At 29.5% G+C, this 16,386-nt stretch overlaps 1 protein-coding gene across 1 annotated transcript; it reads right to left on the bottom strand.

Moving 5' to 3' along the window:
• Positions 1–9,163: 9,163 nt before the first annotated feature.
• Positions 9,164–14,397, bottom strand: LOC133704194 (protein neprosin-like). The gene is made up of 7 exons (XM_062128971.1): positions 13,555–14,397; positions 13,339–13,425; positions 12,990–13,202; positions 12,080–12,244; positions 11,556–11,609; positions 11,286–11,432; positions 9,164–9,821 (listed from the first exon to the last, which is right to left on the bottom strand). The coding sequence occupies exons 1-7, from the start codon at positions 13,918–13,920 to the stop codon at positions 9,444–9,446; spliced, it is 1,410 nt and encodes a 469-aa protein (XP_061984955.1). The 5' UTR covers positions 13,921–14,397; the 3' UTR covers positions 9,164–9,443.
• Between the last annotated feature and the right edge of the window lie 1,989 nt (positions 14,398–16,386).

The following is a 16,386-nucleotide window of genomic DNA, read 5'->3' as shown; positions in this document are numbered from 1 at the left end:
AGAAAGATGATCATCATTAAAATTTATTTATTCAAGAGACCCATGAACATGTGATCATCTATTATCCAAACACTCAAAAACCTTAGTTTCTTAGCATACTAGATTGTAAAGCATCATCAACTATATATCTTGTAAATAAAAAGGTTTAAAAGATTATTTAAAAAGGTGTTTTTTTATCTCGTATTATAAAGATATTATCTTTTTTTTAAGTTTAAGTATTTAAACAAAAAAGATTTATTATCCCACGTTAGGATATATATATATATATATATATATATATAATTAGACAGAAACAAAAAAAAAAAAAACCTTTGATTTCTCCCATCCTACATATAAGACAATGCATATGGTTTTTTGACCTTTGCTATTTAATAAATTGTTTTGGTTCCTTAAACCAAAACTGGTTTTTTTTATTATTATTATGAACTATTGTAACAGCAACATATTACAAATATTCTATTAAACATTTATGCACTCTTTGTTTTGGAGAACAAAAAACTTGGAAATATTTGTTTCACGTGGAAAAGTTCTTAAACATGCTATAAAAAATACACGAGGCTAGGCTAAGTATTTATAAATTATTTTTTTTTAGTTTATTAAAAATATATAAACATTTAAAAATAAATAAACAATTCCAAATTGACCCCCGAGTCACCCTAGCTGAAGCACGTATAATAAATATATCGGCATAATTTAATTGGATCTCAATATGCAAATAAAATCAAGTCTTACATGAGAAGAATTTTATGCAAGTAGTGGTGACGGGCAAGCAAAGAACAAGTTATGATAGGGAGAAATAAGTGAGCCCAATAAAATGGAAAAGTTTACTTTATGATATATATCCGGTGAGCAGTATTTTATTAATTATTTTATTGAGTTTATTTTAAATATTATTTTAAATATATCCGGTGAGCAGTATTCATTATTTTATTAATTATTTTAAATTGGATCTCAATAAGCAAAGAACAACATATTTGAAATACCGACAAAGTAATTTTCATTATTAAATACTTTTATATTAAATTACGATAAAAACAAATTATTAATTCAGTGATTATTTAAATTCCAAAAAAAAAAATACTCATTCTATATATTGTTAATTTATTGACTGTTTTTATTTTAAATATAGCTTATAAGAAATCTATTTATCTAATAAATGTCTAATAAAATGTAATTTAATCTTGTTAATTGGTTTTTTATTGATATAGACTAGAAAATTTTGGTAATCTACCTGGTTAGCTTTCTTCGATTTTTATTTTACGGGATGACAAATTAAAAATTTGTCAAACCCAAATATGTGAGGAATTAAAAAAATAAGAAGAAGAATAAATAAATTTCAAATTTATTTTCAAATTTAATATCAAATATTAAAAAATAAATTTAAAAGTATTTACAGACACATATAAATATAGCTTGAATCTTAAGTTAGGATCGACATGGGAATTTTGAAATATTTTTAAGTATATCTCTTGAAAACAAATATCTTTCAAACATATCCCTATTTTTACTCTAAACATGTTTCTACCCGGCCCCACAAACCTCAATCATTTTGCAATTCCTAAATATCTAGAACAAAAACTTTTACTTCTCATTATCACAAAATAAAAAGGGTAATAATATAATTTAATACTTTAAACATTGTCATAAATAATTTTAAAATACAAAAACAAACAAGATAAATAACAAATTTTCAAAATTGTGGCAGCTTTTTATCTTCCACCCAACCATATTTGATTTGTAAACTGATCTCTGTTTTTTTGTTTCAATTGATTCTTTGTATAATTGCATTTCAGATATTAATTTTATAAAAATTAAAATAATTTGTTTTGTATTTATAAATTATATTTATTTATTTTACACATAAATATCTATCTCATACAAGTTTTAACAAATCACATATTGTTTAAAATCTACTTTTGTTTTCACTATAATTAAAAATATTTTTTAAAATGTAAATTTTTTAAATAACAATAACAAAAATTGTTATAATACCAAATATGTTTTTATTGTACATGCATTATGAGTTCATACATATAATTGATGGGAAATTAAAAGAAGAAATACAAAAAAAAAAAGAAGAGAAAAGCATCTGCTATATATATATATATATAGACACACACGTTATAGAAGGTAGCTAGAGAGGTTGGAATTGAGAGAACGGGTGGAGGGATTAGGGTGTCGGCGAGGAGCATGGTCCCCTCCTCGCTAGTCTATAAAATCCAGTGCATATATATCTGGCATGGAGATTTAGATTCCTTTCGGTAAGGGAGAAATAACTCTCTTTTTAAGTATATTTTATTAAAAAATATTTTAAAATAATATATATTTTTAAAAAATTATTTTTTATATTATATATCAAAATTATCTAAAAATATATATAAAAAACTAGTACTGTAAGACGTGGCTACTGTGATTTAAAAAATATTTTTTTAAAAAAAAAGCTATAAATTATATATTTTTTAAAATTATAACAAGGAAAAAAATATCTTCAATCATCTAAACGGGATTCGGATAAAATTTAATTTTAAAAATAATTTTTTTATATATTTTAATTATTTTAATATATTGATATCAAATACTCTGAAGTAGCAAACAAATCCTTAAAGTTTGGTTCAGTAATTTATTACAGCGTATAATTTATTTAATTTTTTATAAATTAAATGATTTTAAGCATCACTAGTTATTTTCCTCTTCTAATAAACACCATTAGTGTTCTGTGTTTCTTTCCTTTTTCTCTCGATAAAATTTGACTCCGCATGAAGAAAAAAACATATTAGAGAACGGTAAGATCATTATATGATCACTCAAGTTTCAAGAACCAGTCAAATCAATCCCTACACTTTGACAAATGATAGCTCTCATACTTTCAAATCATAGTCACACGCGATCTCCGTACAAACATGTACACTGGATGTCGATCACACGTGCTCCCAAGTGGACAGAGGAAGCACTTGGCTACCACAAATTAAGAATACGAGGACCTGCATGTCTAAAACTAAAAATATATGGGCTGATTTAATGAATTTCCAAAACCTCGGGACCGCGCGATGATTTAACCCAGTAAAAAAAAGGGAGGTGAGATGGTTCAAAGTCTAAATGCCGCGTTATGAAAAAAATCAACCCGACGACGCCAGCCATGGAAAACGCTGGAAGTTTCTGGACAGATTTGTTTTTCCTGGTAAAAGAAGCAACAAAAATATTCAAAGTTTTCGGCAAACCATGTGATTTAAGCTGGGATTACATGATTTATTAATAATAATACCATTAGCCCTTAAAACGGATCGTACTCTGTCTCCTTTCTCCTTTCTTTCTTTATTTCTAAATAAAATGTGTAGATATCAGCATCACAACAATCAATCCAAATCGTTCACAAATCAATGGATCGTTGTTATATATAGCCATTGTCATGAAACTCGCAGACCTAAAATGGGATTCATGTCAAACTCGTGAATCGACTCGATCAAACTCAGCTTGGGGGACGTGGAGATGTAAAGCAGTAGCTAGTTAGGTGTCTAAATTGGGGGACAATGCTGGCCGATAGGCCGGGCACATGTCTGCCGGCCCAGTCCAACTAAGTTATAATTGAACTTGAGGGTGGCTTTTCTAGTATAATTTTTTTATATTAAAAATTATTTTTTTATTTTTTTAAATTGTTTTAATGTATTGATATAAAAAATAATTTTTTAAAAATAAAAAATAATTTTAATATATTTCTAAATAAAAAACAATACAATACAAACTTACTATTTGAGGAATAAGGTATTGATTCCACCTGCCTGTACCAGTCCTGGCTGTGAGCTTGTCATAGAGTTCTGCTCATTGGTCAAAGACATGCACGTCCTGATGATGGTTAATCAATCTGGCGTAAGTGATCACAATACGCACACGATAGTGTTGGGAGAATTAATGAAAATAAATAAGAACAACAAATGCAATAATTATTCCTTGATTTTATTTAGTGTTAAAAAGCAATAATAAAAATAATTTTAACTAAAAAATATGAGAAGAACAAGAGTCTAGAATTTTCGCATCTTTTTTCTCAAGATACAACGGTCTATTAAGATTTTTGGATGCAACAAACATTCTTCAAACCTTTAACTATTCTTAATATTCACTTAAATTAAAAGAAATAATAATAATAATTATAGTGAAACTTGAAAGAAATAAGAAATGAATGTTTAAAAGAAATATTTGAGAGAATAGTTTTAAATAGAAAAATGCTTTAAAAAAAAGCCGCTGCAAATCATTTTTACAATAATTAAATATGTTAAATTAATGATAGCCAATTAATACTATTAAAACATAAAACTGTTATATAATTAATTATAATGGTTATAGTAATTAATTAAAATAGATATAATAATTATTACTAATGGTTATCATTAAAGGTAAATTTTAAATTAAAATTGCAACATTCCCTCACATGATTTAAAATTATTAATGTTTATAATGAATAATTTAAGTGAGTAATAATATTATGTTATGTAATAGGTGTTAGGCATCTTCATGATTTAAACCTACACTTAATGTAAATAAGTTTCAATTTGAAGAACCATAGTATCTAGAATGTTTTGAACTAGTTTACGAAGATCAAGTATAAACTTATCACATACACAATATTAGGTGATGTTAAAGTCTATCAATATTGTATTTTTTATGGTTATGCACACTTATCTTGTCCTGTGAGTGTTTTTAAAAAGTTATCTGAGCTCTTATCGTAATGACCCCACCATCACGCTCACTTGGATAAATCCTCCCAAGATGTTTTGTGAGCAACATCCTACAAAAGAATATGCTTTTGGATTCATCTAGAGATTAATTCTTCCTAATCATTATAATAGAGAGCACAACATCATAAAAACAAGACTCGAGACCACCTTGCAAAATATATATATAATATCCATGCTTTCTCCGATCATCTAACAATTTTGTTTTTACCTGTTGAACTTCATTCATGGGATTGTCATTCATTTGAAAATTGGTTTCCACTATAAGTGATTAATTTAAAAGCTTTAGTCTCATTTCCCTTGATGATTTAATAACTCACAGTGCATCAAATTTTTAGTGAGCGGATTCACAATGCTATTTTCAGACTTGACAAAACCCAAAGAAATAATTCCATGAGATATCAAATGTCTAATGGATTTATGTCTAATAATCATATGTCTTCTTTTTTCATTAAAGTTTTTACTCTTAGCCTTAGCTATAATAGTTTGGTTATCACAATGTATTAATACAAGTTGTATTGATTTAGAAACAAATGGTATGCCAATTAAAATTTTGTGAAGCTACCCAGCTTCTAAACTAGCAATATATAGTGCAATCAATTCTGCTACCATGGTGGAATGAGTAATTATAGTTTGTTTAATATATTTTCAACAAACTGTACTGCCATATAAAATAAATATATACCCACTAGTAGATTTTGTTTCTTCTGACTAGAATAATGAAGTGCATTATCAATAGTTCTTTTTAGATATTTAAAATTTTTTTTTAAAGCACTCCAATGTAAAAACATTTGGATTATATGTATATTTAACTGATTTATCAAGTATATATGATATATCATGTCTAGTATGATTTGCTAAATGCAATAAAGATCCAATAATTTAAGAATAAAAGTAGAAGGATACACTTTCACCATATATATTTTTTTAATTTAGTAGAAGGACTAAAAAGATTAAATACAGTAGATACATCAAAACAATTAAACCCTTATAATATTTGTTTAATGTAACGTGATTGAGTCAAAGCAAAATAAAAATTATTTTTTTAATGATTTAATTCCTAAAATAATATTGGTAGTAATATTTATAACTTGAAAATCACTGTCAAGTATCCTAATGTAATAAATAATATTTTTAAACCCATGGATTTGATAGAAACACCTTTTCCAATAACCATTTGAAATGAAGCTACTTTTTAACCGAATATCTTTTAAGATCTATCTATATATATATATATATATATATATATATATATATATATATATATATATATATATATATATATATATTCAAGCGTTTTTCATGAATTAAAAGCATTTTTAGTATTACAAAATATAAGATAAATTTTTTTATCACGGCACAAAATATCTCCACTTGAAGAAACAACAGATAGTATGCATAGAATGCCATCAAACGGCCACAAGCCGTTGCTTCTGGGCGAGCACTTACCACTGAGTAGGGGTGTTCAAAAAAACTAAAAAACCGATTAAATCAAGAAAACCAGAAAAAAATAACCTAAAAAACCGAACCGTGAAAAAAACTGATTAAACCAATTAAAATTTTAAAAAAACCGACCGGTTTGGTTCGGTTTTTTAAGTCTGGAACTGGGAAAACCGAACTGGACCGGAACCGAGCCAAACCGAAAAAACCAAGCCAAAACAGAGCCAAACCGAAAAAACCGAGCCAAACCGGAAAAAACCGAGCCAAAACGGTTTGAACCGGTTTTTGCTCTAAAAAACCGAACTGAACAGAACCGAAACCGGTTGGTTTGAACCGGTTTCGGTTCGGTTTTGGTTTTTGTTTTTTTTTAAAAAAAATTCTGTTCAATTATTTTTTTTGATAAAAACCAAACTGAACTGAACCGTGAACATCCCTACCGTAAGATTGGCATTTTGGCACTAAAGAATTACATACAGATCGTGATGCTTATTTCTATCAGAGTTAACACGTGGCCACATGCTGACACAGCATGTGTTGTTTGGTGAATTGAAGTAAGAGGAGGATGCACAGAGTGGCTGTTTGGTCTAATTTCAAACCCTCAGCTGGGATCGGAAAGAGTAGATGTTGCCTTTTTTCCGGTTGTTTCTCTTTTTTATCCATTTCGTGTGGAATTACTGGGTTTATGATATTCTTTTAAAAATGTTTTATTATTTAAAAATATATTAAAATAAAATTCTTATTTTTAATATTAGTATATCAAAACCATTGAAAAGAATTAACAAAAATTAATTTAATATTTTTTCAAGAAAAATAATCTTATTTATTTTGAGTGAGTGAGTGAGTTTCCTGCTTTTAAGGCGGTAAACTTTACAGCACTTGGTAGTCTGTAGATTCTTCCTTACCTGGAACATTTAGGGAATTTATCTTCCTCACAGTAATTTGATGTTGATTACAAATTCGGAAATCAGATACGAGTCCGTGCTGATTTTATATAGGGTTTGGAATTACGGACCAAATGCTTTTTGTGTATATATATATATATATATATATATATATATATTTGTTTAAAATTATATTTTTATGTTCTTTTTATTGTTTTGATGTTTTAATATTAAAAATAAATTTTAAAAAATAAAAAATATTATTTTGAACCCAAGTTAATATTCTAAATTCAAGTTAATATGTTAAACCCACAATTCATATCATAGATCTGACCAGGCTTAGATACATTGTTTTTTAGATGATTTTTATTTAATCATATGAAAATAAAAATATACAATATCAAGAAAAAAACCATATAAAATGATGATGATAATGATGATGGAATATAAAACATAAAATTTGTCAATATTATAAAAAAACTATTATATTCTTATTCTAAAGGAAAGTAAAATTGAATGATATTTTATTAAATAATATCTAAAATATATTTCTAATTAATTTTAAAGTTTAATAAATTAATATATTTATAATATTTTAAATTAATTAGTTTTTAAAAAGAAATAAAGAAAAATAAAAAGCAAACCATATGAGTAAGTCTGTGTAGCTCAGTACATCTGACTTTCTAAAATTAAGACCCAAACATGTTAATCTATCAAGCTAGATCCATGTGCCTAATCTTAATTAAAAAGGCCATGTGTTGTTGGGCCTAAAAGCCTATTATTGTGCATGTGCTTTCTTTTCCAAGAATGGATGACATGTTATTTATCTTTTTTCATTCCTACTAGGTTGTTGATTATGATAGCTGGAAAATCAAGAGAGAAAAGTTTGATCTAAAATTTTATTTTTTCATTTATTTTCACTTAAAAACACCATAAAAACCTTCACAAACCACATATCAACCCTAAAATCACTAAAAAAACAAAAATTAACTGAATTAAAAAATATAAACATAATTTATTTTATCAGGCATGTTTACAGAACAAAACTACCATAGTTAAACTCTTTTAATTGAATGGAATTTTTTTGACATTAACATCAAGTATTTTTTATTAATGAAATATGGTAAATCCATAACTTTTTTTTTCTTTGTTGTTTTTCACTGAATATCTTTTTTTAATTAAATTTAAAAAAAGAAAAAAGAAAAAAAAGTACCGTGGTGCCACTAACAATAAATGCACATCTTGTAGTTGTTTTAATAATTACAGCTATAATTATAATAATTAGCGGGGAGTGGTAATTAACGTAAACTTCAAGAAAGAGAAGGAAGACATGCTAGTAATTATACATGTTCATCTAATAAATTAAATCTTCTTGTGGAAGCAATATTAATGGATGGGCAAATCGCTAATTATATTTGGGTGGAGTCCACAGTACTGCTACTAACTAAGTATCATTTGGCTTAAGCTTTAATTAAACAAGATGCGTTTTATATAATAATCTTTTTTCCTTATCAGACGATATTACGTTATATATATTTCTTCCCTAATAAATTAAAGAGAAGATTCATTGTATCTTATTACCTTGATTATAATATCATTTCGATCTTGGTTACAAGAATAATATAAAATATTGTTAAATTTTCAAGATAATGTTCCCCCTGGAAAAACAAAATAAATAAATAAATAGAAGCAACATATTCAAGATCATTTGCATGGATGCCGACGAGGACTTTCAAGCATGGCCCAGCAAGATGATCCATGTCAAACATAATTCGAAGTGATTAGACTCTGGATTAATTATGTAAACACAAACATTTAAATTACTTTTACATAAAAATAAAATAACCTTTTACTTAAAGTTACCATAGTCGTCACCGTGTGTCAAGGAAGGCGGCAATCTCTTCGAAAAGTCGCATAAAATAAGAAAGATTAATGTTATTTTCTAGGACCCATGATCTCCTGTTCATGATTAATTAATGAGCCTATCGAGAATTCAAGATAGTGGTTAACCTTTGAGTGGCCCTGTCTCATCCCTTTCACCATTGTTAGAAACAAATATAAAGCTGCCACCCTCTACATGTTCTTGAAAATCTTGCATACAATGACAGCAGAGGAGAATAAAATCACAAACCATAGTATAAACTTCACTAATATTTCCTTTCCTTTCCTTTTTTTCCCCCACATTTACATCAGTCCCTAAGGGAGGTATACATGATAAATCATCTGTTTGCTGTTAGCTGAGAAGAAATAAGAAAACAAATATGGATTAACAAGGAAATAAGTATAAGAATAGCCCCAAACTGACCGAGTGATCTCGAGATGAAAACCCATATCACCCAACAAGAGGAAGAAGAAGAAGAAGAAGAAGAAAAAATTCCCACCCTATACCATTCCCTTAGGGACATCTCACATTTCTTCCAGGTCCTCCATAGTAAAAATAATTACCCCAAACCCTATTAATACCGCCTTGTATATCATAGCAATTTGGATGGTCGGCCAAAACCCTAAGATTTGATAATGGAAGTAAGTTGTTATCCCAATCAACAACTTGCAAGTTCCTAAAATATGAGGCTTTTCCAAAACCTTCTCCAGCAAAATGGCCACTTCCCATTTGTGTAGAGGTGTGGAACCCTGAAGGCATGGAGTTAACGATCTCTCCACCGAACTGTACCATACTTGCATGATCCCTCAGGTGAGTGAACAAGAATGATGGCCAATACCCTACTAGAACCCCGTTTCCGAATTCTAGCCACCAATTTCCATGCTTTGGATCCTACACAAAAGTGAAAATAAATTGTTGTTGTTTCCTTAGTAGCATACAATAATTATGGCCATGTTCATGGTGACAAGCAAGGGAGGAAAAAAACAGGGTGCAATGAAAAGGAAAGTTTCTTCCAGGAATATATAAAATGATGATTTTCTTACTTACAAGGCTAGTAAATAGAAAAAGAAAAAAAAGAGAGAGTAAATACTGATGATAAAGTATAAAAAAAGCAAGTGCAGAGGGGTCAAGCGTCAGGAAGCTCTTTCACTCGGAAAAGAAGAGAATCTAAACAAGCAAAGCAGAAAAGCACAAGGGAATTACAGACACTATTTGAAGTTATGAGTGCACGCCAATTTTGGCCCATTTATGCTATTGCAACATTATTTTGTAAGGTCAGTGACTCAGTAGTATTTGACATATTGTCTCCAAGCTTTTGGTGTCAGCAAGTTGTGTTCTTGATAGCTAGGGTCCATCATTGACCATCCCATTTGGAATTTTGGATACAAGGGAGTCTTTTTTACGAAACTTTTTTGCAAAACAGTTAAAAAAATAATCACATTGGATGGTTTAAATCTAAAATCACCTCTCACTGAATTCTTTATATATAAATAGAAGTGATGGGTCCAGGAAGTCTAGGCAGTGGATGCCAGATTACAATCCAGGCATTCATATGCATATAATTGGCAATCCACATAAACAGTAGAATTTTACTCTTGTTTACAAGGAAAACAAAAGTAAAATCCTGAAAAGAAATTTTTTTTTTGTTTGATAGTATTATAGAAAATAAATTGGAGCTGTATTTTAGAAAATAAATTAGAAAATAATTTATTAATATTTTAATTTTATTCAAGTTTATTAAAAAAATATGAACAAAATTTGATAGATAAAAAAGTTAAAAAATGATGAAATTAAATTTTTTTTTCATAAATCATATCAAATAAAAAAAATAACAATAAAAGGAATGGAAAGCAAATTTGACGGATAAAAAAATAAAAGAGGATGAAATAAAAAAAATCAATTTCATAAATGATTTCAAATAAAATAAATAGAAAAAAAAATAGAGAACAAATATGATAAATAAAAAAATTCATTTAATAAAAGAACAAAAAAAATAATAAAAAAAATGATGATAAAAGCTGATATCATTAACAAATAACAAAATATTTTTTAGTTTCTCGCAACTTTCAAAAGATGTTTTCCCTTTAAAAAAAATACTTTCTTGAAAATTAAATTAAATTATCAAGAAAATATTTTTCATTAACAAATTTATCTAATGATAAATAAACACGGAAAAATTTAGAAAATAATTTTTTAAAAAAACTATTTTTTATGAAAGAAATATCGCCTAATTTCACCATACAAGGCATAGGATGTTACTAGTTTCATGTCTGATGTTCTCTTTTGATGTTTTTAGTGGCAGTGTTTTTAGTGGCAGTGAGTGAATGGAAAGAAAAAAGAAGGAAGTTATTTTACCTTCCAAACCAATAAGCTAATGTCAAACTGTCCCCCACTGTAGGAGGATGTTGGAGAGATAGCAGCCCCAATTGCAACTCTATTGTTGGTTTGGACGAAGCCTGAGCATAGCAAGTTGTAGCATCCAGTTGCTTGATAAGCGTCGGACTGTTGTTAGAAATTAAGCTATAAATTAGAAAGCCGTCATGATTGATGTCACAGATGAAGGTAGGGCAAGGAAAGAGTTAATGGAAGGAAACGAAGCCAAATTCTTCACATATATACACTCACAGTCCAGTATGTAAAGAACCGCGGATAGTTGTCCCCGTACAGTTCTGGGCTAACCTGCAAATACATACTTGATGGATTAAACATTATTGCTGCATCACAAAAATTAATGAGAGTGAGAGGTAGTTGATCTCTGATTACTGCTTTAAATGTGAATTCCAGATATTAACCAATGTGTTCAAACTCTAGCTTGTTTCCATAATTCGTAAGCTCTACGCGTGCATGCTCACACACAGAGGTAATAGCATTTAAGCATTTGCAGTCAATCTTCAATTATTTTCTCCTATGGATGGTGAATTTGGTAGAATTAAGCTACCAGTAATGCTGCTTTGTCATGGCTACGCGGGTACTAACTAGTTATATGTGTGATATGGTATGTGCAAAAATGAAGGCTTGTTGAAGGAAAAATTAAGATGAAGATACAGGAAGATATGCCTAGCTAGTTACATGTACGAGTATTTATTGCTAGCAGTAGCATATCTTTTCTTCGAAGAAGACTTTTTGCGGGAGATTAGTCCCTTGTATACCTGCCATCCAGCTTCAATGGTGTTAAGATCATCGCCAAATGAACCGGAAATGACCCACATTTGTGACAGGCTGAATTCATACTGACTGGAAACCCTGGGTGCCCACACATTTATGCTGGCTTTCGCTCCATAATATTGATCTCCAGTCACATATCCAACCGCATGCTGTAACCCAACAATTTGAAAGCAAAGGACAATAAATACACGATGGAAACTTCAAGTGTTCAGCCTACTGTCACTTTCAAGATAGTAATATTAGTGGCCCTTGAGGTCTAATAACCTTGTATATTTGACGGTACCTGAATAGTTAGATTAGATGTGTTCTCTTTTCTTTTTCTTTGAAATTGGTGGGTCTGTCAGGTCTATTTACAGACCTTGATCTCGTTGGCATGAGTTCACACATAGAGTCAAAAGAGAACTCATTAACCAAAAACGATTTAGTTCCAAAAAAGTGAAAGAAGTAAGAACAGTGACCACTACTTGGCAAGAAGACCAAGAAAGTCTGGAATTACTATCAATAGAAATCTGCTCAGCAGCCAGAATTCCTTTTTCCCATGATGACAAATGCATTCAAATCACATATTCTGTAAGGTAAATGGACGTTATTTTTTTTTCACGCAGGAAAAAAATAATAATAAGGGAGGTTAATGCCCTTTGTTTTAATAAATATGAAGGCTTTAAAAAAATTCAAAAAGGAGTTTTTTGTTTCTCTAAGCTTTTAATCTTTCTTTGTGTTTTTAATACGATAGTTGCTTCAGAAAAAGCAACATGAAAAAGAAGAGACAATCAGCAGGTCCATCAGACATTCGCCATTTTGTTTGACCACTTTCTTTTATGTTGTTAAGTTTATGAAGGCTGTGATTAACAGAAAAGAAGGGGAAGAGAGAGAGAGACAGAGAGAAGAGAAGACCTCATGGCCATTGCTGTTAGTGTCTCTTCTAACATGCCTTCTTAATTTTCTGCCAAATCTTCTAATGGAACTTGCTCTTAGCATGTCTTGCTCAGTTGTTCTTCTGATAGGAATTGTCCCTTCTGGGCATGCTTCACCAGACAAATCCCACAACTGAAAGTTTTCAGTTACCATGCCTGTTGGTCCAAGACCTTTTGGTCTCTCTGGAGGCTCCTGCAAATTCATTCAAGAAATTGAAAATAAAGAACACTTTTAACATCACATATATAATTGAGCTTGAAAGCATGATTTTTCCGAGAAGAACCATCAAAGTTGAAATGTATCAAGTAATACGGTAGAATTCAAGTACCAATGGCTTTTGTCCTTTAAGTTGAGGGTGATCAAAGGCTGGTTGCTGATGGGACAAAACACAGTCAATAAGATCACCGACAGGACTCTGCAGTGACAAACAAGAACCAACCAGCATATCAAACCTCAAGAAAACAGAGCAAAAACAGGGGGAATTAAAAGTAAAGTACAAAACCAGAAAGAATGAGGTTATATGTTAGGGACAAAAGTAGAATGCCTGAATTGTCTTGACAGCAGGCTTGTTAATCTTCTCGAGATGCTTTCTTATATACTTCAACTTCTGTAACTCTTCTTGGGGTCGGAAAGTTTGGTTGGTTGCATGGCGACTGCCGGTTTCCGAGGATGAAACAGGACAAATCTTTGAAGAAACAACAAGAAGAAAGCATACAAAAACTGAAATGACAGATGAGATCTTCTTATTACACCAGCTAGAAGCCATGTTTGAGAAACTTCCCGGTGTCATTTCTTTCGCCAAATCTGTAGTGGTATTTGTTCGTTTTGTACATTGATGTTGTCTTCTTCTGTGATCAAAATAACCCCATTTATTCCTAGTTTTTGTATCCATCCAGCACATAATCACCATTCTAAGCAACTGCACTCAATCCCTCACCATTTCCAAAGCTCTTGAACCCCCCAAAAATAACAAAACTAAGACTTCTCCTCTCTTTATCTGTGTTTCTCCCCTCTCTATTCGTTCCCAGTCGCAGCTTCTAATGCTCCTCCTTGGTTTTATGTGTCTGACACCTTGAACTTCTAAGCACGAGCTGATTAAAATAACACACTGTTGGGCTGGCTTTTCTTAGATTTCCCCCCCCCCTTAAGAAATAGTACTGTGTCGAAAAAGAAACTGGAGAGAGAGATGATGATGAGAGGGGGTTATGTCTCCAGTCTCCAATACAAGGACTGAAACTTTAGCTTTTGTGTTAATTTTATAGGGGTCCTGAGTTCTGTTATTCTTTACTTCGGTGTTGAGGACAGATAGGAATTACACTTGATTCTGGGTTTCCAAAGTTCTTTGCTTTGACGTGTTCTCTTTCTCACTTCCCTAGACGTTCCTTGTCTCGGCAACTCTGTTTTTATGATTCTCCATTTAATTACCATTATTTAACAAACTAAAGCTTTCTTCCTTTCATCGACCCACCATTTGTTTTATCATTATTTTTCAAAGCTAACTAGATTTAATAACCATGGAGATTAGTGATAAAAGTATGATATGCTCACAAACAAGAGAATTACAGCTAATAAGTTCACTTTTAACAAGCAATACGGAGAGGCTGAATAATGATTTTATTGATTAATATTTAAATATACTAATACATAAGCAGCCTATATATCCCCACCATGAAACACATTGAGAATTGTTTTTTTTTTCAATTATTTATATATGGATATTATTGAGAGAAAAAAAAACATAACACCATGAATGGCTAATTTTTTTTACTTTAATTGAGTTTCTCCGAGCACCACGTAGCTCCTCAAGCCGTCGTTTTCCAAGAGTGAAGGTAATTTCTTATTGTGGTGAGCATTCTGGGGTGGCACGCGCACCTGCATGCTTACATTATGCTTACGCACATAATATTGTAAAATAATTTGTATGTGTGTTGGGTAATAAGGTAAACACATTTCAGTTTTAAAAAGATTATATTAATATTTTTAAAATATATTTTTAACATTTTCACCCCTTCATATTATAAATATTTAAATATATTTTAAATGTACTATAATCATATCATTAAATAAAACCTATATTATATTAAGTTACAGTTTTATTCTTTGTTATTTTTTACTTAAACTCTTAGATGAGATTTTAATATATGATTTACATTATTCTCTAATATATCCTCTCAAGTGAAAGCTCTTTGAACTTGAATTTTACACAAGTCCATACTATCTTTTGCTTAATTTTTATTAAATAAATAGAAAAAGTAAAATTTAAATTTGTGACCACTTGATCATCAAAACTTTAATATAATATCAAAGAATGAATTCAAACCCATAACTTAAACTATCAAATGAGATCTCGAGATATGATATATATTATTCTTTAACACTTATTTTCTATTATAAATTAGTTTATTTTTTTGTAATAAATTACATGTTTTGATTTAATTGATTTTTTTAAAATACCCTTCTTTTAGTCAAAATTCTCAGTTCTATATGCACCTATTAGAAACAATTAAAATCGAGAGGGCATTTAAAGGGCAATTTGGATGTTTTGAAAAACACTTGATAGTAAACCTTAGTGAAGGACGAAGTTATAATTTCCAAATAACTAGTTAAGAACTAATCTATGATTTTCAAACCAAAATAACTTAATTACAAAATCATAAAAAAACAGCTACTATAGAATATTTTACTCGCAATTTTGTTTTTGTCAAGAATAGGATCATATAAAAAATTATATTGATATTATACGTGCATAGTTTTGTTATATTGTCTTCATGGGTTTTTAATTTTTTTTCATTGAGTTACAAAATAATAATTATGTTTTACTAATTAAATTTCAAAAATAATTTCATCCCTTTTTTTTAAAAAATAAATTATATCAATAATTTTATTACCAAAAGATAGGCATATTTCCGTTGGAAAGGAATGGCCGAAAAGTTCTCTCGGTAATCGGAGAAAATTTTGGAATGCAGAATTTGGAGTTTAATTCAAATATTTAAGTCCAGGTCCGGTTCTCACAACATTATTTTCAAATTTATAGGTTTCGGTCTTTCCCAGCATCTTGGCTATATATATATATATAAAAGGTTGGCTTTATAGGTTTTTTAACATAAAATAAGATGTTTAAGCTATGAAAACTTAAGTTAAAGTCAAGTTAATTTAACAAATACATAAGATATTAGATCAAAATATCCTATAAAATATAAAATAAAAACACTATAAAGTTTAAGGTTCAATAACGTAACATCAAATGATAAGATTCAAAAGAAAACGTTGAAGTAAAAAACCTGAGTTAATCTGGGTTCACTTTACTAACCCATCACCCATAACATGAGATTCGGAATTAAAAAGATATTTTTTTAAAAAAAAATGAGATGGAAAA

This window comes from Populus nigra, chromosome 10 (assembly GCF_951802175.1).
Source record: "Populus nigra chromosome 10, ddPopNigr1.1, whole genome shotgun sequence".
NCBI classification, from domain to species: domain Eukaryota; kingdom Viridiplantae; phylum Streptophyta; class Magnoliopsida; order Malpighiales; family Salicaceae; genus Populus; species Populus nigra.
Note: the sequence above shows the minus strand (reverse complement) of the source record. Positions and strands in the feature narration are given on the sequence as shown.